We start from the raw sequence: 23770 nt of genomic DNA, 5'->3' as shown, positions 1-23770 counted from the left end.
CACATCTGTTTCCGTGTGTGTGTGTGTGTGTGTGTGTGTGTGTGTGTGTGTGTGTGTGTGTGTGTGTGTGTGTGTGTGGTGATGATGATGAGGCTCATCATAATCTGTGAATATTTGAGGAACGTTGTGATGGATTAATTTCTTACAAGGTCATTGAAGAACATGCGCTACCTGTTGACTGGTGCTCACAAAACAAAGACATTACTTCAACAATTCCAAATCTGTTTTTATTCTTTACACCGTGTCCTAACATGATCAGCATCCTTCCTGCATAGAGAAATGGGAGGCGGCCGCCTCCGTCAAATTTGTGCTGCCTCCCGAAGCAAATGTAGTACTTGTTTTCTCGGTACTCGGTGGATTTGACGTTTGTAACTGCAGTTGCGGCTGTACGCCACTACGGCAATGTATTGGCGCTGTATTGTAATCCATGCATCGGGCAGAGCCAGTCGAAATTGCCAAAAAAGAGTAATACGAACACGTAATACGAAGTCAGACCCTCATTTCACTGCTTTGCTGACTGAGCATTGCACCTTGGCATGTGACAAAAAAACAACTTTGAACTACTGTTTAGTGGCAGCATCACATATTTAAAGTATAAGAATGTAATTATGTACTATTATTTAAAAAAAACTGAAACATAAACCAATATAATTATATTATAAGGAGCTGAAATTATTAACCTTCCTGCCACATGGAGTTATTTGTAAATGGTTGATAAATTCATTCAGTCTGATGTATCTATGTATCTATATACATGCATCAGCGTTGCCTGGCTTTGTCTTTATCATGCAGTTTGTGGCGGGACGCTGGTGTTTGAGCCACCAGCAGTCAAATGAATGAAATCTCTAGTTTGCAAAACAGTAGTGGCTTGTGTTCATCAGACCTGAAAGAAGAGCAACAAGAACGCAGCAGATGAGGAAGAAGAGAGCAGGAGGCGGCTGCAGCTGGCTGATGGAGGGCTGGATACGGAGGCAGAGAGGAAGACAGGGTGGGAGAAAAAAAAAAAAAAGGGGTGTTGGTGGGGAACAGAGGGAGCGGGAGTGGGCCAGATAAGATGTAAACATGTCTTCTTCCTAATGACAGAATTATGCCTCTGCTCCATCTGTCACTCAATCATAACCAGCCAATTGGAGCCGCTCTCCTATCGGCGCCGGTTCCGTTACTCACTCCCATCTGTACTCGCCGCAGAACTGAGAATGCAATCAAATGCTCAGATGTCATATAGTTCGAGCTGAGTTTTCGTCACGTTCCCTGTGTGTGTGTGTGTGTGTGTGTGTGTGTGTGTGTGTGTGTGTGTGTGTGTGTGTGTGTGTGTGTGTGTGTGTGTGTGTGTGTGTGCGCGCGGTGGTAATTTGATTTGTACTCCAGTAATGATGCAGAACAGTAGTAAAGAGATGTATCTTTTCCTTGTGTCTCTAATGTCAGGAAGTCTTACAGTAGATTTTCAGTCATGCTGCTTTTTCCGTCTCTAAAACCAATTGCTAGTGAAAGCTGGCAGGAGTCTGGCCTCCTATGCTTTTGCCAACATCACATAATGTGTGTGTGTGTGTGTGTGCGCGTCTGTGTGTGTTAGTGTGTATGTAGCATTAATGTGTTTCTGTTTTGGGAGAAATCTCGTGTGAAAAGAAAAAAAGTTTGGCATTTTGCGCAGATCAAATCACAACTTTTTAATTTTCTGTTTCACCCTCTGATACGATACTTTGGAATGAATTTCTCCTGGTGATTGATTTCTGGATTTTTTTTTCTTTTTTTTCAACACCTGTTTGTGAATCTCTGGTTAACACTGGCTCTGAAGATGCCATTTGACAACTCACTGCCATCGCTCTGTCTTTCCTCCTCTCGTTCTCTCTGTTCACTTCCTCTTGCCTTGTCTTCTTCGCCTTTCCCTGTCTTCCTCTGCCATAAAATTGTGCCACTGTCTTTTTGCCTGTCTGAGCTCGGATGAGGTTGGCGAAGGGTGGAGGGTTTTGGAGGGGTGGGGTGGGGTGGGGTATTTGAATGATTTGGTATGCAGCGACAGCAGCGTTCTGTTTCATTGCAGGAGCCTTCGCCTTATCTCCTTAATGGATTATGAGCAAGGGAACAAAAACAGAGGGAGGCAGAGTGAGAATGATTGGACTCCCTGCAAAGGGCCGGCAGGAAACGGACTGCAGCCAGATAAATAAAACACTCTGCCTGTACATTTCCTCTGCCCCTGAATCACAGATGTTATTAAGAAAGAGGACAATAGGAACAGCTTGTAGTCAAGAGTCATTTGAGCTTCTGTACTCTTTGCATTGTGATTTACCTGCTCGCTGCTGCTGCTGCTGCTGGTACAGATGTGTTTTGTGTGTGTTTTGTGCATTCACGGTGCAGACGGACAGCTGCCCTCTGGTTGTGTTAATTTGTTTTCGGAGACATTAGACACTATCTTCGTCTTCTTTGTCTGTCTGGAAACTGAGTGTTTACTGAACCTCAACAGTGGAGCACCTCAGTTAGCCAGTCCATGGTCTAAATGTCGATGCACAGGCCTCACAGAGACAAACCCTTATAGTGCATTTGCTGCGCACAGGAAGCTGAACTTGTGCTGTTGATTGGTGCTGCTTTAAAGGCTGTCTAGAGCTCTGAAAACAGTATTTTAGCACATCCTTGATTCAAGAGGATAAGTGAAAGGCTGTATTGAGTCATCAGAGCTCTGCGTCTGAAGGATTACCATTTATAGCGCGCTGCATATCTCCTACATTAGCAGACCTGTTGATTTGATTAGCGTCAACCGCAGAAATCTGTAGATGAGTATTGTACCCAACTCCGAATCGCATGTATCAAGACTATATTCCCAAATATGTTTCACGTTTAACAAATGATTTAAATGCTGGATATTCACAAAAATAGACTCCTGTTCATGCTGGTAAAACAGAAGAAGACATGACTACACTGCTGCACTTCCTTGACACTGAAGGGCTATTTAGATTAAGCCGTTTGCTGGTAGTGCCAAGAGTGTTATGTTTGAAATGTTATTGATCAAGGAAAGACGAGCTGACTTGAAAGGATTTGACCTTTTGGGACTTCTAGTCCAACAGACATAATGCTGTTGATATTCTGTGCTGCCTGGGGTTAAATCCAATTTGCTTTAGCCATTTGGTTTATTTGGGAATAAACACAGCTTTAGGCCATAGTGCAGACCATGTTTCATCTTTCTCTTAGTTCTGTTTTCTCTTTTTTTTTTCTTAAGGTTTGCTTCCAAGACTTCTGTCCAGAAGACATGCTGGTGGATGTTTATAGTACATGAATGCTGCCAGTTGCTGCTAAGTTGTTTGAATAGATATTTTTGCTATTATTATCCCTGCTGCCAGGCGTTTTTCTCTCATGGTCTCCTGTACAGTAGCCTTCCCAAACAGGTGCTGTATGAATGTAATATCTCAAACAGTGAGAGCTGTTATTGTGTGTTGTGGTATTATGTTGTAACATTGCTGCTTTAGAACTGTTTTGTAAAAAAAAAAAAAAAAAAATGTTGTTTTTTTTTTTTTTTACATCCTCACAGTTTAAACTGGAATGTGCATGTCAACGCACAATCATGCAACAAAAAGTACTACTGGACGTCTCTCAGATTCAGTAAAGGCCTTTTGTTCTATTGTAGTGTTTTTAATCCGGTTAGTTTGGAGGAAGTTGTTTGCCTGCTGCTGCTTGTAGTAGTTCAGATTGTCTACAGAACCTGGAGGTAAAAATCAAACACACTGAGATGACTTCACTGCGACTTTTCCTGAGTGAACAACACATTTCGCGTGCGGCTCCTTCAGGTTCACACACACACACAGAAGAATTACAAGAACATTCACAGGTGTGATAAACACATATGACCAATTATCATTGTCTTCATTTTTGTAATCTTTCAGTATTGTAACATCTTTTCAAAAGATAAACATTTTACTAAGGTGGACATTTTCCAAAAAACACAACAGTCATATTATAAAATCAGGGTATTATTAATATAACTAGAGTTATAAAAGCTAGAGGGACAGCTGCAGGACCTAAAGTCTACCTCCTTTTTTCATGCAGTCAGTTGTGTATATAATAGTTAGTTCTCTTATTTTTGTTAATAGTGTGTAAAACAATGTGACATTTGTAACTAATACCATTATTTGTCATATTTTTTGGAAAAGTTTAACCTTTGTCATATGTTTATCTTTGAGAAAATGAAAAACGACAAAATGACAAAATGAAGATTGTGAAAATTGGTCATGTGAACTATTTATGTGCATTTATCACACCTGTGAACGCTCTTGTAATTACACTGAGAGAACCTGAAGAAGCCACAGATGAAACATGTTGTTTGCTCTCAGTTAAAGTCACGGTGAAATCATCTCAGTGGGCGGTGGTTAGGTTCGACTCTCACTTCAGTTGTTCCTGCGACCAGCCGACACCTGACCGCTAATATTGGCTTTGTATGTGGAGTTTCGTTCACACAATCTGGAGGTATTGTAATGATGACAGTGAGAAATCAGGACCTTTACATTTTTCTGATGATATTTCCAAAGAATTCGATGATGAATTCCACACAGTGAATGTTGTATTTCGCAGGTATGGATGTGAAATGGTTTGTTGGTACTGCGGCCTGATTCAGACGTCGCTTGATGACGCAGGAGCTGATTGCGGACATCTTTCTGTTCAATCCATCGATCTGCACTTTTGTCTAGATGTGCGCACAATAGCCTGCAGGAAGCTAAATAACTGTTTAAGTTGGCTGTTGTGATGCTGTACACTCACATCTGTGTTGGGATAAACTTTGACGTTGGGTTTTTACAGACAACACAAAACATTTTTATCTTGTAGCGTTTCTCCTGGTTTATCTCTGACCCTCTCTCTGTGTGAGACCTTGCAGAGCTAAGAATTTTTATTTTTTTTTACTTTTTGATTTAAGTACAGTAGGAGATGAGGAATCCAGTTCAAGCCTTTTCTGCCAAACAGTTCTCTGTGTGTTCCATAAGTACTCCAGAGGAAAAAAAAGCATTTGTGAGAGCAATAGCCTTCGGGGGTTGCGCCAAATGAAAATGCTTTTTTTTCTAAACCCCCCACACCTCACTCAAGAAGTGTTTGCTTGTTTTCTGTTACTACTCGCTCTCTCTCTATCTCTCTCTCTCTCTTTCTCGTTTTTTACCTTTGATTTGAACTCTGACATCCAAGTCTGCCCCAGGATGTCTGTCACAAACTGCAGTCCAACGTTGTGACAATGCTTTTTTTCTTCCCGTGCCTTTTATGACCTTCTTTTCTTCCTCTTTCTGTTCTTTTTTTCTGTTTTTTCCCTTTCAAGGTCTGGCGCACCTGACGTTAAACGACCAAGGTATGGGTTCATTCCTTTTTTTATTTTGGTTCTGTTTTTTAGAGGAATTGACTCAGCCTCTTCGCCCCCCCCCTTCCCCCCAGCCCCCTCGAAACTGCCGCTTTCCCCCACAGTTTCCTCCTCTGCTTTTTACCTCCCCCTCAGTGCCATATCCCTCCATTTCTTCCTAAATTCTCCCCTGCCTTCTTAACCCTTTGCAACATCCTCCCCCGTTGCCACCCCCCCCCCCTCCCTTCTTCCTCTCCTTCCAACATCTCTTCATACCTGGTCATACCTCCTGCCTCTCCTCCCTGCTCCCTGCCACCATGTGTTTGTGCTTTTCTGTGACCTCCACCAATGTGTGTCCCACCCCTTGTCCTGTCCTATGGCTCACGTCCTGGACCTTCACCTCTGACCACCTTTGACCCCGACGACCTGACCCCGGGGCTGAAGGTAACACTTTTCTGCTATCCCTTGTGCTTGGGTTTGAAAAAAAAAAAAAAAAGAAGAGAAAAACAAAAAAAAAAAAATGCTGATTCTATTGGAAATGTGTTTGCTGGTCAAATTACAAAAGCAAAATGTGTCCAGACTTCCATCCACTAACACTTCAAGGTGAAAGTGTTGCAGAATGTGCAGAGTTTCTCATCACCACTCTGCTGACATTCCCATTGTTTGGCATTCAGAGTGTTATTTATTTTTTTTTTTAAAGGCCTACAGTTCACGTTCTGATTTAAACTGAAATTATGTATGTTAGACTTCCTTGTCATGAGAAAATGTGTATGCACTTGTGTTTTGATGTTGCTATGAACACTGGATGTTATTTCTGATGCCATTGTGTCCACGTTTACAACACAAACACAGCTGTTTGATCACACAACACTTCTTTCTATCCGCCTGACTTCTGACCTTTTGACATATTTCTCAAATGTGTTTAAATCCTGAGCAGATTTTTCATGTGAAAGTTTGATTCACTTTGTTTTCTTCTGCAGCCATAAATGCATTTTAAATCACACACCACGCTCCACTCTGACAATTTTCTATCCCTCACAGTTATGTTCTCTTCATCCTCTGACCTTTCTCTGCCTCGGGCCTCCCAGTGAGGACTGTCCATTGGGAAAAAAAAAAAAGTGTTAAAGCAAAGTTCACAAGAGAACAAGTGCAGCAGTCAGTCAATGTTCTAACCTTTAGCGTTTTGGAGATAGCTTCCTCTCTTCTGTTAGCTTAGTCCGTGATTCACAGACTTGAGCAAGGACGCCTTTTTTCTTCAATTCACCCCCTTCACTCTGTTTCACTGATGAATCTGAAGTTGTTGTGGTGTGAGCATCATTCTTTGGAATCTATCTTTACAAACAGGGAAGTGAAACTCTTAGATTCCAACTCTTAGAGTTTTATGAAGGCACCTGGACTTACTTGAGGTTCTTGCACCTCTCAGGCTTTCTTCATTTCTAACTGGCTAATGGGGAGATCCCGGTATTAAATATCTTGTGGGGTCGTGAACATCTTTAGGCTCGACCCTCTAGAACTGAAGAAACCTTTCAGATGAGAGGTGAAACGTCCTTGGGAACCTCAAGCCAGTTGCTTTTGTAAGTTTGCCCCCCTCCCGTTCAGACAGATTCCCAAGTCGGGCCGATCACAAGCATTTATCTAATATTGGGTGTGTTTGCTACAATGACTGACAGGGGAGCACTGGAGGAGCACTTTAGTTAACCACCAAGATGGCTGCCGCCGATGTGGAAAGGTCTGTTGAATCCGCTATCATGACTGGACATTGTATCTCCTCTAAAACAAGAACAAACCCCGGCACTTACAGCATTAGAAACGTGTTTTCTGTACTACCAACAGGATTTGTAGGAAGTTTAATTTAGCCACTGACCCGCTCTGCGCTACGTCATATATTTCACTGCTCTGATAGTTGTAAATCTATTCATCTGCGTCCAGAGGCATTTTGGTCTACAAACATTGATAATATCGCCCCTTGGAAATGGAAAATGAACTAAGAGATTCCAGACCCATTCACCAATGCAAATGTCAGGCTATAAAATGTATTTAACAGTCCATACAATGTACCCCATCATAACCCATGCATCACTCGAAGACATTGCCATTATATGGATAATGGTAATAATGTTGCTTAGCACTAACATAACATATGCACTTTAGCAGTGTAACTATTTTTACACATTCTCACAATATTCATGCTGTCCTTTGAATATGACGGGTAAAATATTAAGGATCCAAGAATGGATTTTAAACTTGAATGAAACCAGGTCGTTTTACAGTCTGTTAGCTATTAAGGATATTTCCTTAGCAGTGATGAAAAAGCATTCAATTAAATTAAAAAATCATGTAACATTTCAAGTCATGTTTCAAACAAAAATTCCAAGCTTTATAGTTCAGATAGAACAAGGGATTTAAAATGTTATCTAGGCCTTGTCACTATTTTCTTATGTTTTATTGACCAAAGAGGGGAATCTATTAACTAATAAAATGATGGACAGATTAAGTAGTGTAGACCTAATGAGTCATTGCAACCCTAAAAGATCAGTCACCATCAACAAACAGTCCCTACTATAAGCCAGAATTACATACTGCTGGGCTTGATGTCAGTTCACAGCCATTTCATGCTACAGTGTGGAAACTGAGATTACCTTCATTTATTCTTCACTTACTCTCGGATACATTTTAAACCCCGGCTTTGCTCCAGAGCTCATTCCAGGAGAAAACTTGTGTAAAATGGTTCCCCTCAATTGCACAGTACCCACTTTTTAACTATCACGAAGCAAGATGTTTACCAGCTCATTGCTCCTATGCGGCTCAACACAAAGGCGGAATATATTTCTCTATCCCCAGCAGACACTCACTGCCACCAGCAGATGAATCATAACCATAATCCCTTCATCTCTATGCAGCCTCTACTCTGCCTCCCTGTAACATCTCCCACAACCTACTGCCATTTAACTCTGATCCCTGCCTGTAGTCCATCCCAAACTGCGCTGACTGTTTACTCCAGCCACGCGCTCGTAATGAGAAGAGCACACATAGAGATGACAGAACGTGCCACAAGAATGGGAAACCTGACATCTATCCATCTCCACCATCTCCCCCGAGACATGCCCTGATCTCAACATCAGACATTCAGTCTCCGATCCACCATGTCGAGGGCATCGCTGTGCATTTCCTATCAACTCCTCACAAGCAGGAGGATCTAAACTTGAAAGGTGGCTGAAACAGAAAATTTCATAACTTCTTTTTTTAAGAGAGAGAGAAGGGGGTTGGGATTGTGGAAGATAGGTGGGAGAAAAAGTTGTCGAGAATAAATGGAATCTATCACACACACAGCTGAGCTGCTTTAATGTGCATGTCAATGTATGGAGCTGACTTCCCTTTCTCTGTAGTGCAGTACTTTTTCATAAACTGATTTGTAATAGCAATCTTCAAACAGGCCACAGGCTTTCAGTGGAGGTCTAATACATAATTCTCTTTGGAGATAAAAGGAGTGCTGTACAGGTAACCCCCCCCCCCCCCTTCATCATGGCGAACCCATGCAAGTTAAATAAAAGCTACCTGATAAAAAATCACAAGGCAATTAACCTGGAGGATGGATGCTATATTATCAGAGTTAAAAGTAAAGTAGCTGATTATGCTTGTTTCATCAAACAATGCCTAGCTAGCCATTTATATTGATCACCCTGTAGCCATAATTAATACAGTGTTTGTTCCCAGTGGAACGGGCCTAAAAACATCTCGAAAGAGAAAAATCAATAAACCTATTTGGTAAAGGCGAGGACGTGTGACATGTTAGCGAATTAGATGATTTTCACCGGAGGATTTAGGCACCTCTTAGCTTTCCGAGCATCGCCTTTCCTTTATATCTGTGTGTTTGTGTGCACATGTATGTATCCACACGTGTCAGGACAGCCATGTTTTTAACAAAAGAAAGAAAAAATTTTTTAAAAATAAAAGGTTTTGGTCAATGTTAACGATCAGAGGCAGGTGCCGCAGCCATCACATAACCAGGCCAAGAAAATCAATGTCAGTCTCCTCTCAAACCCAAGGCTGTCCTTCACAACTCTAGGAAGGACAAACCCCAGGCTTCAGTCACTGCTGATCTCTATCTGCCTGCCTCTAAGACTGGTACCAACCCACACACTGGGCCACATGCTCGGAAGAGATTACATTTAACATTACATCATATTTAACGTAGAGATTATCATTTAAGAAGAGCTTTCAAATGTCTAAACAGTCATTTTCACTAAGTATGGAAATGTTTTTTTTGATAAACATATCCCTAAATGTTTACATCTAAACACAAATCACAGCTTTAAGTGACAAATCCAAAAGGAACACTTCCTGGCATTGTCCTCTACTCTGTCTACCAGTGACCTTTACAACATACACAAAAATGTTTATCTTCAAATATTATCCTCAGCTGTCATGGAAGTGGAGAAACATAGAAATAAATAGATTAAAGTTTTATTGCCTAAAAAAAATGACTACCTGGTACTAAGGATAATGATTTCTAAAATAGAAGGTAGTAAAGTAGTATTTTGTCAACAATTATCAGAGATTATCTTCTACTCTTAATATCTTCATATGTTGCCCTTTATTTGTTTACTTCTCTCCTCTCGTGCTCACATATACAGTGTTGTAATACTACTGAATCCCCAATAAAGCTGTTCTCATTTACATGTTTTCTTCTGTTTCTGTTGTCAGAAACAGAACAATTTTGACAATGACTGAAACCATCAAGACTACATATTAACCAGCAGTCACTTCTAAGCCAATTCCAAGCTGCTGGTCTGCTGCTGCTAAAATCCTGATTTAATAACCAGGATGTCGTCTGACAAAATGACCACACACGTGAGTTAAAGACAACAGCTGTGCTGTGATTTGGGGTATATTTATTTGTAAAATTATCACTCAGAGAGAAAGTCAGAAGCTCATAAAGACCTACGCCTGTGAAGGAAAAGCTCAACCTCTTTCTTGTGGGGCAGTACTGGAAACTCTCTTCTACAGAAAGTGGCTGAGGTTTGTCCACAAAGTCACAGGATTTATCTCTAGTTACTTAAAAAAAAAAAGTCAGTAAAGTTGTTTAAGGTTTGGTCTGGCTATGGTCTAGCGACAAAGGCGCTAAATTGGCAACACTGCTTGTTCGCCCCAAATCATTTTGAAAGAGAAGTGACCAATGCGGAAACTCCCAACAGTTGGCTTGCCAACCAATGGTATAACCTCAGTCAGCAACATTTGTGTTTATAGCTCTGGCCCCGATGCTGCACTCCAATCAAAAACTACATTTTTAGTCAGGAGTGTGTCTCTCTGTCAGGCACTAGACAGGAAGGTCCATAGAGAATGTGCACATATATCTTACATATATAATGTTTTTATTTTATCTTAAATTTAAAGACATGGACCATGACACCATCCAAAAAAATATACTTCATGCTCTTTTTAGGCTAAAAATACAGAAATACAGACTAATCTGTAGTGGTAAGTAATGTCCAGACCCCATAGCTACAAACTAAATGTGAGATATGAACAGCATAAAACATTAAATATTTATCACTGAACTCATTGAGACATGAGCACATACTGTATTTCTGCACACCCAAGGTTTCAGCCCTGAGGAGCAGTAAAGTGCGATTAAAAATTGCAAAATCAGGTTAAATTGCCATATTATTAAACAATATCCTAACTGCACTATCCTTCGTGTAGAAGCAAACCAATAATACGACAATTGTTATATGTAATAGCTTATATTGTGATGGTGATGGCACACTAACTAAAGCTATGAATATAGGTGATATTACTTTTGTCACCATGAACAACTTAATTATAATTTACCATGACCAGTAAACAGTAACAGTCTGGTGTATCTTTCTCAATTTATAGTAATATCAACTGCCCATTTTATATTGTACCAGATGTAAATGTAAATGTAGCCCATTTCCTTGGCCTAGCAGTCTCCAAAGTATTCACCTATCACATAGCCCTGAGGCTGTTTTAGCTTTAAAAAACTAATTAAGGGCCCCTTAAATAAATAAAACTGCCATTTCCAACAACAGAAAAAAACATGTGCAAGTTAATGGCTCTAAATTGGCAACAAAAGGTCCTTGGCTCGTGGAATTGCAGATGCATTTGCCCGCCCATGGACCATTTGGGTCTCTATGTGAATAATGTTCCCCTGCCGCTGCCACCGCCACAACCAAAGCCTCCACCTCTGCCTTTGGAGAGGCCAGCACGATGCATACTGGGAATCAAGTTCACCAGGCCCTGGGAGATTGTCTCTTGACAGGTTTAATGTAGATCTCCTTGGAGATACTGGAGTGAAAATGAAGGGAATATCCAGCCTGATCTGTATCTAACCTCAAATGTAATAGACTAGGTCCAGGTCAAGATAGCCATCTCTGTCTGAGCTCACTGAGGGCAGTTTGTGGAGTCCATGTGCCACTGTGTGTGGCTTCATTTTTCATACACTTTTACACTTTTAATGTAACATTTCTGTATAGATTTATTGATATATCAGACCAATATTTGCCTTTAATTAAAAAGTAGTGTTTTCTACTCCAAGTCTTGTCTATGTCAAGTCAAGTCAGTTTTATTTGTATAGCACATTTCATATGGCAGGCGTAAACTCAATGTCTTGCTTAAGCACTTCTCGTTCATTGATTTAGGTGACATTTTAATAAGAATTTATTGCTTCACTATTAGTGTATTTGCAATGATTATCTTTGATTATTTGGGCTTCAGATTCAAAATGCTTTTCAAGATGCTTGTCTAAAAGTCGAGCAAACACTACACTATTGTTAAATAATGAGAAAAATTTTAAATCTTAAATCTTTCCGAAGAAAAATATTCTGCCCCTGAGAAACCTGTATGTATACAGTATCAATTGTCCTTGTTCTTGGGAACCCATCAACACCTGTTCTTGCAATTTATAGCAGTCTATTTCCCATTGCCCCTTTTTAATTCAACTAGAATTAAAATCTCTCCAGACCTCAATTGAGCTATGGAGACTGTTTTCTCCACCGCACACAGAGATACAAACACACACACATTGAAATAGCTCATTAAATTGGCTATGGCTATGTTGGCAGATACCTGCAGTTAACAGAACAAACAGTTTTTTTATTAGAAATATGACAGAGCAGTGGGAATAATGGCATAAAAGCAGAAAACCATAGTTGGTACAATATTAAATTGCCTTGTAGTTGTGTTCCTCTACCAACCAGTCCTGTTGCAATTTACGTGCATGTTTTTAAGTTATGGCCAAAAACGTCAGTGACCTTTGACCAACAAAATCAAATCAGTTCACCTTTGAGTTTAAGTGAATGTTTTTGCTAAATGTGAAAAAAGTCCCTCAAGGCGGTCTTGAGATATCGCTTTAACAAGGCCAAAAACATGTTTTGTGAGGTCACAGTGACTTTGACCTTTGACCTCTGACCATCAGTTCATCCTTAAAGCCATGTGAACATTTGTACCAAATTTGTAGGGATTCCCTCAGGGTGTTTCTGACATGTTGCGTTCATGAAGCCAAAACCGTGTTTTGTGAGGTCACCGTGACCTTTGACCACCAGAATCTAATCAGTTCATCTTTGAGTCCAAGAAAACATTCATTCCCTCAAGGAGCTCTTGAGATATCAAATTCAAGAAGCCAAGAACATGTTTTGTGAGGTAACAGTGACCTTGAACTTTGACCTTCGACCACCAAAGTCTGATCAGTTCATCATGAATGTTTGTACCAAATTAGAATAAATTCCCCACAAGGCATTCCTTAGATACTGCGTTCACGAGAACGGGATGGACAGATGGACAACCCCACAACATAATGGGCCAGAGAATAGCAATGCAGGCAACAATAAATCCATTGCTGCTGTGACATTAGAAAAAAATTCTACTAACAATACAGCAGCACCTGAAGGAAACAAAATATACTTCATGTTCTGGACATTCAAAATGATATTAAAATTATGTTCCGTGTTCTACCGATCCCTGATATCCAGTTCTTTTAGGATACACCGTCTGTTGCTTTATGAAAAAAAAACATGAGAAGCAAAACAAAGGATCATTAGAAATGTTAGCTTCTAAAATAATGCACTCACCAAACTGAGCAGAGTAGATCGTTTTCACAGAGATTCATCGAGATCTGATGATAATGGGAAAAATGGAAACTGAAATGTCATGTTTCGGGGGCACCTCTCCGGCGATGTTAGTTATCTGAGGAGGGGAGAACTTCTCCTGTCTCATTTGTTAAAGTTCTATCAGACAGCTGAGTGGTTACCACTGCGTCTCCCAACAGGTGACATTGATTTTCCTGTAATTTCAATGGGCAGCAACAGGGTACAATTCTGCCACGATAACTCCAATCTAAGGCTGTGTTGCTGCTTGATTGAATCTAGAGTGATAATTAGTGATAATACAGTCTCACTAATCTCACATCAAGTAAACATAGATTTAAACTTAATCCTCCTGTTTCAAGCCTATCATTACTTACTCAAAACTACATAAATAGGGATTAAATGTGAATAAAACAATCCCTGACTGCTGATACTTTTATGCTGTTTTTATTAGCGTTTATTATTTACTCTGACAATACTGCTTTGCATTCATAAATTAAACTGGCAAACCAATATCAGTTTTGACCAAATTATAGTATGATCACTAAATTTAACAGTACCACTATTTGCATATGTATTATCATTTTCAAACATTACCCCCAGAATAAAGCTGAATAAAGCTTGAATTTACATTTTGCTAAAGGAGAATCAAACTTAATATGAGATGAAGGTTTAAATATAACCTTGTTTGATCTTAAACAAGGTTTGCGGTGCTCCCAGGGGACGATCATTTAGAATTTTACAGTGACCTCTTCTACCCCCTGTTCAGCAGCCCTAGCATGGTGGGCTGTTTGGTTTGAAGTCTGCGAGGCTACTGCAGAGACATTAGGCCGGGGTGACAGAAGTCCTCGCACAGGCAAGAATTTCTCCTGACACAGCAGCAGTGGAAAATGGATGGAGCTCTACAGCAGCTCGAATCTGCTTCACACAGTCCCCACAGCCGTGCTGAGAAAAACCTGGGACGAGTAGATCTGTGGCTGTGTGGCCACATCACTGATACTGAACTATTATCAGCAGAGTTTCAGTTTATTTCTTTCACTCCATACCAGTGGTATATTACTTAGATACTAAGATACTATAGATTAGATACTAAGAGACAAAGCACATATACACATGTATATATACAATACATATATACACATACAATAGAAATAGCAAAATCATACATGTAGATCCAATTGATTGGAAAGACATTCACCTGTCTATATAAGGTCTCACTGCTGACAATGGAAGTTTCTACCATCCCCACGAAGAATCTCTGGAGCAGCGTGACCATCGTGTTCCTCGTCACCTCCCCCAGCACGGCCCTTCTCCCCCAATTGCTCAGTTAGGGTCAGTGTTAGACCTTGTTGTTCCAAACTTCTTCCATCCAAGATTGATGGCGGCCACTGTGCTCTTGGGCACCTTCAATGCAGCAGAAATATTTTTGTAGCCTTCCTCAGATCTGTGCCTCGACACAATCCTGTCTGCAGGCAGTTCCTTCAACCCCATGGTTTGGTTTTTGCTTTGATATACGTTGTCAGCTGTGAGACTGTATATAGACAGGTGTGTGTCCTTCAGAATCATGTCCAACCAGCTGAATTTACCACAGGTGGACTCCAACCAAGGTGTTGAAACATCTCAAATATGATCAAGAGAAATAGGAGAAACCTGAGCTACATTTCAAGTGTCAAAGCAAAGAATCAGAAAAAATATGTCAGTCTGATAGTTTGGGTTTTCCGTTCTAATAAATTTGCAAAAATTATACCCTATTTTGGCTCCATTTTGAGACAACTGTAACTCCCTAAAACAGTAATATTGTCACTGATCTGTAAGGGGATTGGACAAAATTAAAATACTTCAAATGTATGTGTTTGTCACACTTTAACATTTATGTAAGATTACTGATAAGAAGTCAAAATATTGTAGTCTATTTAACAGCTATAGGTCAAATGATATCATAAATATCAGAATCCATTTGTTGAGGTCAACAATGTATGTACGAGTTAATCCCTTTTAATGGCGTAATGGCAATCATGAGGCTAATGCTGATTGACAGAGCTGGACTGAGGCAACCCTGTGCGACCTTCAGCAGGTCCCTTGGGTGAAGCGAATGACAGTGTGTGAGGTTTGTGACAGTCCCCAGTCCCTCCGCGTCCCCCACCCCGCCCCCCCTCTCTGAGATTGATTGGAGGCCTGCATTGTGTTTCCCAGGCTAGTCACGCCTTGTTATTGGCAGCCTCACTTAGAGAAACTGACAGCACACATCATACAGACAGCAAACTCCCACTTTACTAGGCAGTGAGCACACACACAGACACACACACACACACTGTGGTTTACACACAACAAATTCCCTTGCTATTCCCTTTCAGACTTTCAGTTTGGGCTTAAAAACTAAAATGGCAAATGCAAACATGGCAGAAGTATATCAGAAGAAATGCAAAATCATAATGTTAGCATTGTGAGTTTTCATTACAGCTGGAAAAAGCAGTGCAAGACAAACAGAATCAGAAGACAGAGGCTCCCATCTGTTTGATGAATTATAAGAATACGGACGTTGGAGTGCAACATCGTTCAATTACTTTTGTTTGTAGGAGCCTGAAAGTTCAATATAATAATTGAAATGACACTTTCTCCACTGTCCTCTCTATATGTTCCCAGCCAGTCAGTCCACACTGACTGAAATAGATCAGGCTGAAGGCGGTGTGACGTAAACACTGTGGGTTGACTGTGGAATCCCCTCCTGTGAATTTGTAATGAAAACACAGATCGTCCCCGTATGGCAGTGCACGGCATGACGAAATGTGTGCCATATCCCTGTAGTTGGAGAAAAAAAAAAGGACCGTATTGGATACAGTAAAGAGAACGCTGCCTGTGGGTCTTGATTACGCTTTCGTTTATAAGCCTCTTTTGTCATACCTGCTGCAAGTATGGCAGTTCTTTCATAGTGAGATTCAAAAATTAAAAAATTGATTATACTCTGAAAAACTAAAATAAGGACAGACTTGACTCAAACCAAGAATACAGTCCCTAAGAATCCTTTTTTTTTTTTTTTTAACCAGTCAAACCACAGAAACTTTAGCGTATTTTCACACTGTGGACACCAAAATAAATCATGTGTCACAGCTGACAGTGATATCTGCTGATTAATGAGGGCAAATACATTTTTCTGATGCTAATTTAATCATCACTTCATTTATGTTCATTTCCATCTGTGAACATGTGTAACCTAATACAATCTGACAGGCTTCTAAACATTGCACAAATTGCAGCTAAGGCCACTGGGGCTAATGTAATTGTTGTCATACCACAATATTGCATGTGATATGATTTAAGAAAATTGAAAAAATATACATAAAAATAAAATGAAACTGAACATGATCTAGCCCAAGAGAACTAAGAGACAAAGTCAGACCTTTTGTGTTTGGTCTGGATGAGTCTGATCTGAACTTAAAGCCCAGGTTTAAAATATAATTGAAAGGACAAACAAAACATAATTGAAGCAACCCAAAAGCCAACAGTGCAAACCTCATGAGTCATGAAACTGAAATTATTGCATATTAAAAGTAAATACAATGGAATAATGGGGCTTAGTGGACTTCAGCAAAGTTCAGCCACCTGAAATTATTTTGAAGAAAAGCACCAGAGAGAGCAAATGGATATAAATTGGGATTATTTTCATGAATGATTTTAGGTAATCAGGTAGAAAAACAAAACTCTTGTTTGTCCACCCATTTAAAAAAAAAATATTAAATAGAAAATATATGAATGCATGGCCAGAACTTAATACTGTGAAAGTAGTACACCAAACTCTTTAAATGCAAATCAACTGCAGTAGATTCTAGCCTATAAAACATGACTTCAAATGTTGATTTTAGTAGTGTACCATGATATATGTATTAGATAAGGTATGTTACTTGAATAGTTGTCTAGAACATGCATAAATTACATAACTTAAATGCTATATGGAAATTGATAGTGTAGAGTAAATTGAGTGGGCTGTAAGATGTTTATATGACTTGCCTCTGTGTACATGTTCCCAAACTTTGCGGGAAGAAAAGAAACACTTGAAAATATGAATTCAAACATGATTCTGTGACTGTTCGGCATATTTTATTAAAAACATTCTGGTTAACAGATTCAAGATATACGAGAGAAGTGTTGTCATCTTCTTCAGTATCAAAATTAGAATATAGACACTGGTGGACAGGGCATAGAAATGTGCAAATCACATCATACATACAATCATTACACACTTAAATGCTGTGTTAAATGCATGCTAAACTAAGATGATATTTTAATGTCTTGACCAATATTAGCTTAATATCTCACATAAATGTACCAGAAAATGTTTAGAGCAATGAAACATAATGTAGCTGCACCAGAAATAGGCAAAGGAGTAATAAAAAATTTGTAGAAACTAGTGGCTCCCATGGGTAAAATATGAAGCACTGTAGAGTATTTCTGGCTGAGCTTGGACTCCTGCCCATTTCTTCATGTTCACTGACCCTGGAGACACGAGTAAATCCAAGGAAGAGAAAGACATAACTTTCCATTAAACCCTTAAAAATCAAATACAATCTGTAGATAAATCTTTCAACTATCCACTCCACACCTGGGTCTCAGAGGTGTCGAACAGCAAGTCCATGAGTGAGAGACAGTTAGGATCAATCTACTATGTCAAACATTAAAACTACAAAGAGTACCTTTAAATGAATTGTTCACCAAAACATTTGTTATTTTTAGACAAAAGTGCAGCTGTATGTTGACCCAAAATTTTATCCACACAGCCTGTGTAGCATAATCCTGGGATTTCAAAGGAAAAATCATTTCCAAATGTATACAATTGTTTATTTAGTAAGAAGCGCAAACAGGTCCGACCCATAGGTCCGACCCATAGGAGTGTCTCCTGAAATAGCATCTTAATGGCAGCAGAAAAGATCGTGATTTGGGTTAAAATAAGTACTTCATCAACATTAGACGATATTTGTTGTCATGGTTACGATATAAACTGGCGGGTTCACATGGGAATTTAACACTGCTCTACTGTGCCATATTCCGGTGTTTTGTTGACCCATCCATCCACACCAACCTCCTGTTGACGCAGACTTTGTTTCCCTACAAACTACGCCACCCTTTGCTCCTGTTGTAATTACTACAACTGCTAGATGTCGCCTAGCAACGAAACCTAGCTATGGGTCATAATAACCTACTGCACAGACGACCTTTGTTTTTTCGTTTTTCACAGAACAGTCTCAGAACAACATTGTGCCCCTATACTGTTAGGGATCATTTTATGGTCATATTTACTTTCTTCAACCCTAAAAACTTCAGAGTTTAACTGACAAACTGTATGTTATAATATAAACCACTAACTAATAGAAACCTATGTGGTGCCCTGACAGATTTAAAGATGCAAATATATTGGATGGACCTTTACTTTGGAGCAAGGTACTCAACATCTACTCCTAGACTTTGGGGCTCAGATAATTCAGACCTGTGTAACAAATAGCTCATATAGTTCATATATATATGTGTGTTCACTTCCAATGGTTTTTTCCAAGATTCAGTGGTGTGACCCTATTGTTCTCTCCTCTCTTATTTAGAGGGAGACTTAATTGAATTTGGCCCGTGGAGCATTAATCTTGGGTCAGTGTGGTCAGAGGCTGGAAACTGGATCCAGGTCAGGTTTTTACATGTTGTAATTAAGGTCACCAGGGGCAAGAGGGAGGGAAATATAATGGGGGAGGAGAGATGGAGGAGCACATAAGATAGATTAAGAGGCTGAGGGAGGAGAAAGGGAGAAGTATGGAAGTGGGAGATTTCCAGATGAGCAGTAAAAGAAAATACAGAGCAATGGCACCCATGGTAGATTTAAAGATCACAAGTGAAAGTGAGGGCTGAGAGAGCTCAATGAAAGAGGGATGAGGGAGGAAAATGGGATGAGCAGCATATAGACAGTGACATATTTTCACTGGGAATCATCTGACCAAAGGCATTTTGCTAATATGAGCATAGCCAAAGGGGCAGTGATTACAACAAAGGCTTTCAAACGTGAGAGAAACACACTCCTCTCTCTTCCTTTTCCTACTCTGCCTCCATTTCTCCATCCATCTCTGTTCCCATCTCATTCTTGTCATCTCTTTCTCTTTCTCTTTCTCTATCTCTCTGTTTTCTGTCTGCGTCCGTCTCTCTGTTCTCATCTGCTCTCCAGAGAGACAAAATCAGGCAGTGAGGGGAAACCGATGAAGACGGGGATATATGGGAATAGAGGTGGGGATGGGGAAGGAGGGGCAATGGAGAGATGAGGGCCATCAGGAGATGAGTGTAACAGGAGTAGAATGATAATGACCGGCGAGCCCTTGCTCTCCGCTGCTCTGTCTCTCCACAGTCGTGGTGTCACAGGAAAAAAATCCGCAGAGCATGCATGTACTGTAACGTGTAATCCAGTCCCTGCCTACACATGGCCTCTAGACTAGAAGCGCAACAATACAGAAGCTGCTGTAAAACCCTTGAGGGACCAGGACTTCCCAACAATTACCACAAGGAACATCAAAGCGATCGCACACTCATGGAATTAATCACCCACTTCTATGACACACATACGCTCATGCACACTTATTGAGATGAAGCAGTCTTGCTCCATATCTTATTCCTACAGTCTTAGCATTGTTCGATTGCATAAAGCTCATGAATACTCTGCTCTGTGATAAAAGCTTTTCCAAGCGACGAATTTAGAGAGCCAAGAGTTAAAACCACGCTCTAGTACCACACACTCCCTGTAATGTTCTCTAAGCATTTAAATGTAGACTGCAGCAAAATTGAAAGCTGAATAAGTAAATTTTTAGACCGCATATTTAATAATCTTTTGAGGAAAGAAAAAAAAAGGAGCTCTGGCCGACTAGAATGAAATGTAATGAACAAAAATAATCACCCTCTCTTTCACTGTTTCTCTCCCTCTGTCCTAGAGAAAATGATATTTCTGCATTTAGTAAATAAAAAAGAAAGAAGGGAGAGCTAATCTCTGGTGGGAGAAGGGGACGGACTAATGAAACATGTTGACACATGTATTAGAGGCTGCCATAATTGAATAAGGGGATTTGGAAGAGAGAGAGAACATTATTAAGATATGTGGGGATTTAAAACGGTAGAGAACAGAAGCAAGGCCAACTGAGTCAAACCGGCGGCTAGAAATATCTCCTTCAATTTGTTTTGGGAGAAAGAGGCTCGGTTTGTTTCGGTCCCTTGTGTGTCCACATGTTATGGTTATGTACTTACTAAAAATATATAGCTTTGTAAACCACAACTAATTTCTGTTAGATGTGGCCATGATGGATTTGAACCTTTCAGTTCGACGGTTTCCTTGAAGACTTTGACTCCTTCCTGCAACCTTGAAATCAGCTGTACACAGCTGAGGATGGTACATATACTGTATGTAACAATAAAAACAACCATTCAAATAGACAAATGAAAAATATAAAATCAAATGTTGAGAAGCTGCTTTTGCTTCTCCTGTGAGGTGAGAAATATAGTCAGAAAATAGAAAACTGGTAGCTTGGCCTGATGGTGGTGCAAGAGGAGTAGTCATAATATCACCAAAAACAAGATGCTATGCTAATATTCCTTCATTATTAAAGATTTATTATCACAAACAAACACACAGCTACCTAACAAACTCAAGTGGAAGTTAAGTTTGCTAAAATTTTAAAACTGCAGAAGCCACAATTTTTATTTCAAAGTGCTTACATCTTAACAGACTGAATCCCAAACAGTGGCTGCACCAGAGAATACCATATTATTGCTGCTAATTAGGATACTGTTGACACACCATGTTTGCCTGAACTTACTTGACTGAATAGAAAAAAAAAAGGTTGTGACTATTACGGTACATCTGCAGGGACTGGTCTGGTCGTCTTCCACTACTTGACCTTTTCTATTGAACCAGAGCATCAGTGTTCAAACAGTGGTCGTCTTACTACCGTGTAGTAGGGCTCACTTGGATTTGCAGCCAATACAATATTCTTTTCAACCTAACACATTCAAGCAGAGCAAAAATAATTTCATGCATAACTGCAGATACCGGCTAATATTCCTTCCCAGTGTGTAAAGAAAACACGGGATTGCTTCCTGACTGCAGTAATGTGGAGAATAATGATACCATAGCTTTGAAGTGCAGTTCCTGAATTGTTGGCCGACCTTAAATTCATAAAAGCACAACAAAAATCTTGCAAAAGGCAAACCAGTTAAATTTAGTATCAGGCAAGGATAATGGCTCAAAAGCACTGGATTTTAATTTAAAAGCAAATGTAAAGGTTGGGTTAGGGTTAGGGTTAGGGTAACCCTTTTTTTTGCATTGAGCTGCAGTGCTGCTGCAGCCGGAAAAACCTAAACTTGTTAGTTTCTCTTTGACATGCATTCATATAAAGTAGAGGTCAGTAATAGACGGACCGCGGTGACATGGATTCAAACCCAGGCCTCCTGCTGTCAGCTGAGCCTACATGGTATGCGCTGTACCAGGTGAGCCACTGGGGAGCCCTTCTGTTATGTAATTATTACTTTTTACAGCCGTTATTATTTTTGAGATGATAGAAGAACATTTCTACCCATTTCTTAACAAAATTAGCAGGTGTGAGTGCATTTTTTAAACGTCAGTAAACCTGCAAAAAAAAAAAAAAAAAGGTGACTGACTCCTTTTAGACTGCCAGCCAAGGTTGCCTTTCTGAGAGGACACAACTAACTACAGGGAGCAATGTCTTCACATACAGTTACAGAGCACACACAGACGCAGTGGAGAAAGACTGAGCTGCTGGCTGCTGTGCAGACTGGTAAAACAGATCCGTTGCATCTCATCCCCAGCTTGGTGCCCCCCTAAGAGTCGGAGCCTCAGCGTGAGATGCTTCGATCTGTGATTGTGTGTTTTTAAAACTTATTTCAGGGCTGCAGCTCACTCTTTCATCCTGGTGCGCAGTGTAGCCGCGGTGTTTCTGGTGTAACAGCAGTGTACTCTGCAGGTGATGGGTCTGTTTACAGTGTCTGTGTTGTAGCAGCATCACAGCACAGAAAAGGTGTGGAAAAATAGCGTGTTCACCCCAGTGTTATTATATTACATTATGTAGAGAATGTATTATTTATCCCCCCACCACCACCCCAGACCAACATTCTTTGCTTGAAGAAATTTAGTCTAACTGGACCTCTTTGACTTATGATTGAATACCCCTGCTATAAGCTATCAGACTGCTCCATGTGCAGTTGATTTATGTCACATTACAGAATTCTCGAGTCCCAGTCGACAAGTGTAGCTTTAATGGTCACACATTCCTTTATAACACTGCAACCAGACATTATTCCAGATGAACTGTCAAAGTAACTATGATCACACATAGTGACAAAAGACAAAAGCTGCTACATTCTCCAACCACACATTAGGTGAGGTTACAGGATACTCAGCTAGGTGAGGAAGCCCCACTCGGACTATAACTGTGACCGCACTATGTCCTTCCCCCTAGAGTGTTTCGGTCATACGGCTAATTAGTAGATAGTCACGGTCTTGAAATCCTTGCCTCCTGCTAACCACCTGTAATCTCCCACTGAATGTCATTTTAATAATTAAATATACTAAAGCTTTCAGGATTCATCGCCATGAGTTACAGGACAGCAGATGTACACTTAATGGCTAATGAATGTCCATAATTGACCGAAGGTTGTGAACTGTGCCGCTATTTGCCAACAGCACTGTCGACAGAACCACTCCGACAATGAAATTCTTTTAAACCTGGCTGCGCTAATTACAATTAAATATAATCACTGAAACGGAGTATGTAGCAGTTAATTTTATTAAGTGACTGGTAAAGGCTGATTAAAGCAACGACTCAGCTAGGAAATAACAAAAGCCAACGAATATGTGTTTAAAAGTTTACTGGAGTTTTCTGATAAATGAGCATCAAAGTAAGACAAAGACTTTAATTAAGGACAAGTTTATTTTATCATAAACCTTAATTATGAGGCTTGCTTCAAATACTCAGAATGAAAACATGAAATGATTACCTTGATTCTTTCATTGTTCGATTTAAGAGAGAAATCAAAAAGAAATATATATATGTATATTGGAAGTCACTGGAGTTTTTAAATGAATATATGATGAGGATCTTATTATGCAAATGCAGTCCGAAACCCAAAAGTGAATCCTCAGAACACAGCAGCTCAGGTCAGTGTCAATAGGAAGTGAAGACTGCAGCGGCATGCTGCAGGTCAGAACCTTAACCGACTGAGGCTGCACAGGTTTTAATTCCACTCCACATTTCCAACATTTGAGAAATGACTCACAGCGACCTTGTCCTGCCAATGACTCCTTTTCGTGGGACTGATCAAAGCTACCTAT

At 40.0% G+C, this 23770-nt stretch overlaps 1 protein-coding gene across 1 annotated transcript in view; it reads left to right on the top strand.

The window, feature by feature from the left end:
- The window catches only part of nrxn2 (neurexin 2), a 630539-nt gene that overhangs the window by 96621 nt on the left and 510148 nt on the right, over positions 1-23770 (top strand). Inside the window, exon 3 of the mRNA XM_022752210.1 lies at positions 5288-5317. Coding sequence (XP_022607931.1) covers positions 5288-5317 — 30 coding nt within the window. The remainder of the gene's footprint in view (positions 1-5287; positions 5318-23770) is intronic.

The sequence above is a fragment of the Seriola dumerili genome, unplaced genomic scaffold, assembly GCF_002260705.1.
Source record: "Seriola dumerili isolate Sdu_G_001 unplaced genomic scaffold, Sdu_1.0 BDQW01000167.1, whole genome shotgun sequence".
NCBI lineage: Eukaryota > Metazoa > Chordata > Actinopteri > Carangiformes > Carangidae > Seriola > Seriola dumerili.
The sequence above is the reverse complement of the archived record's forward strand: the minus strand, read 5'-3'. Positions and strand labels throughout refer to the sequence as shown.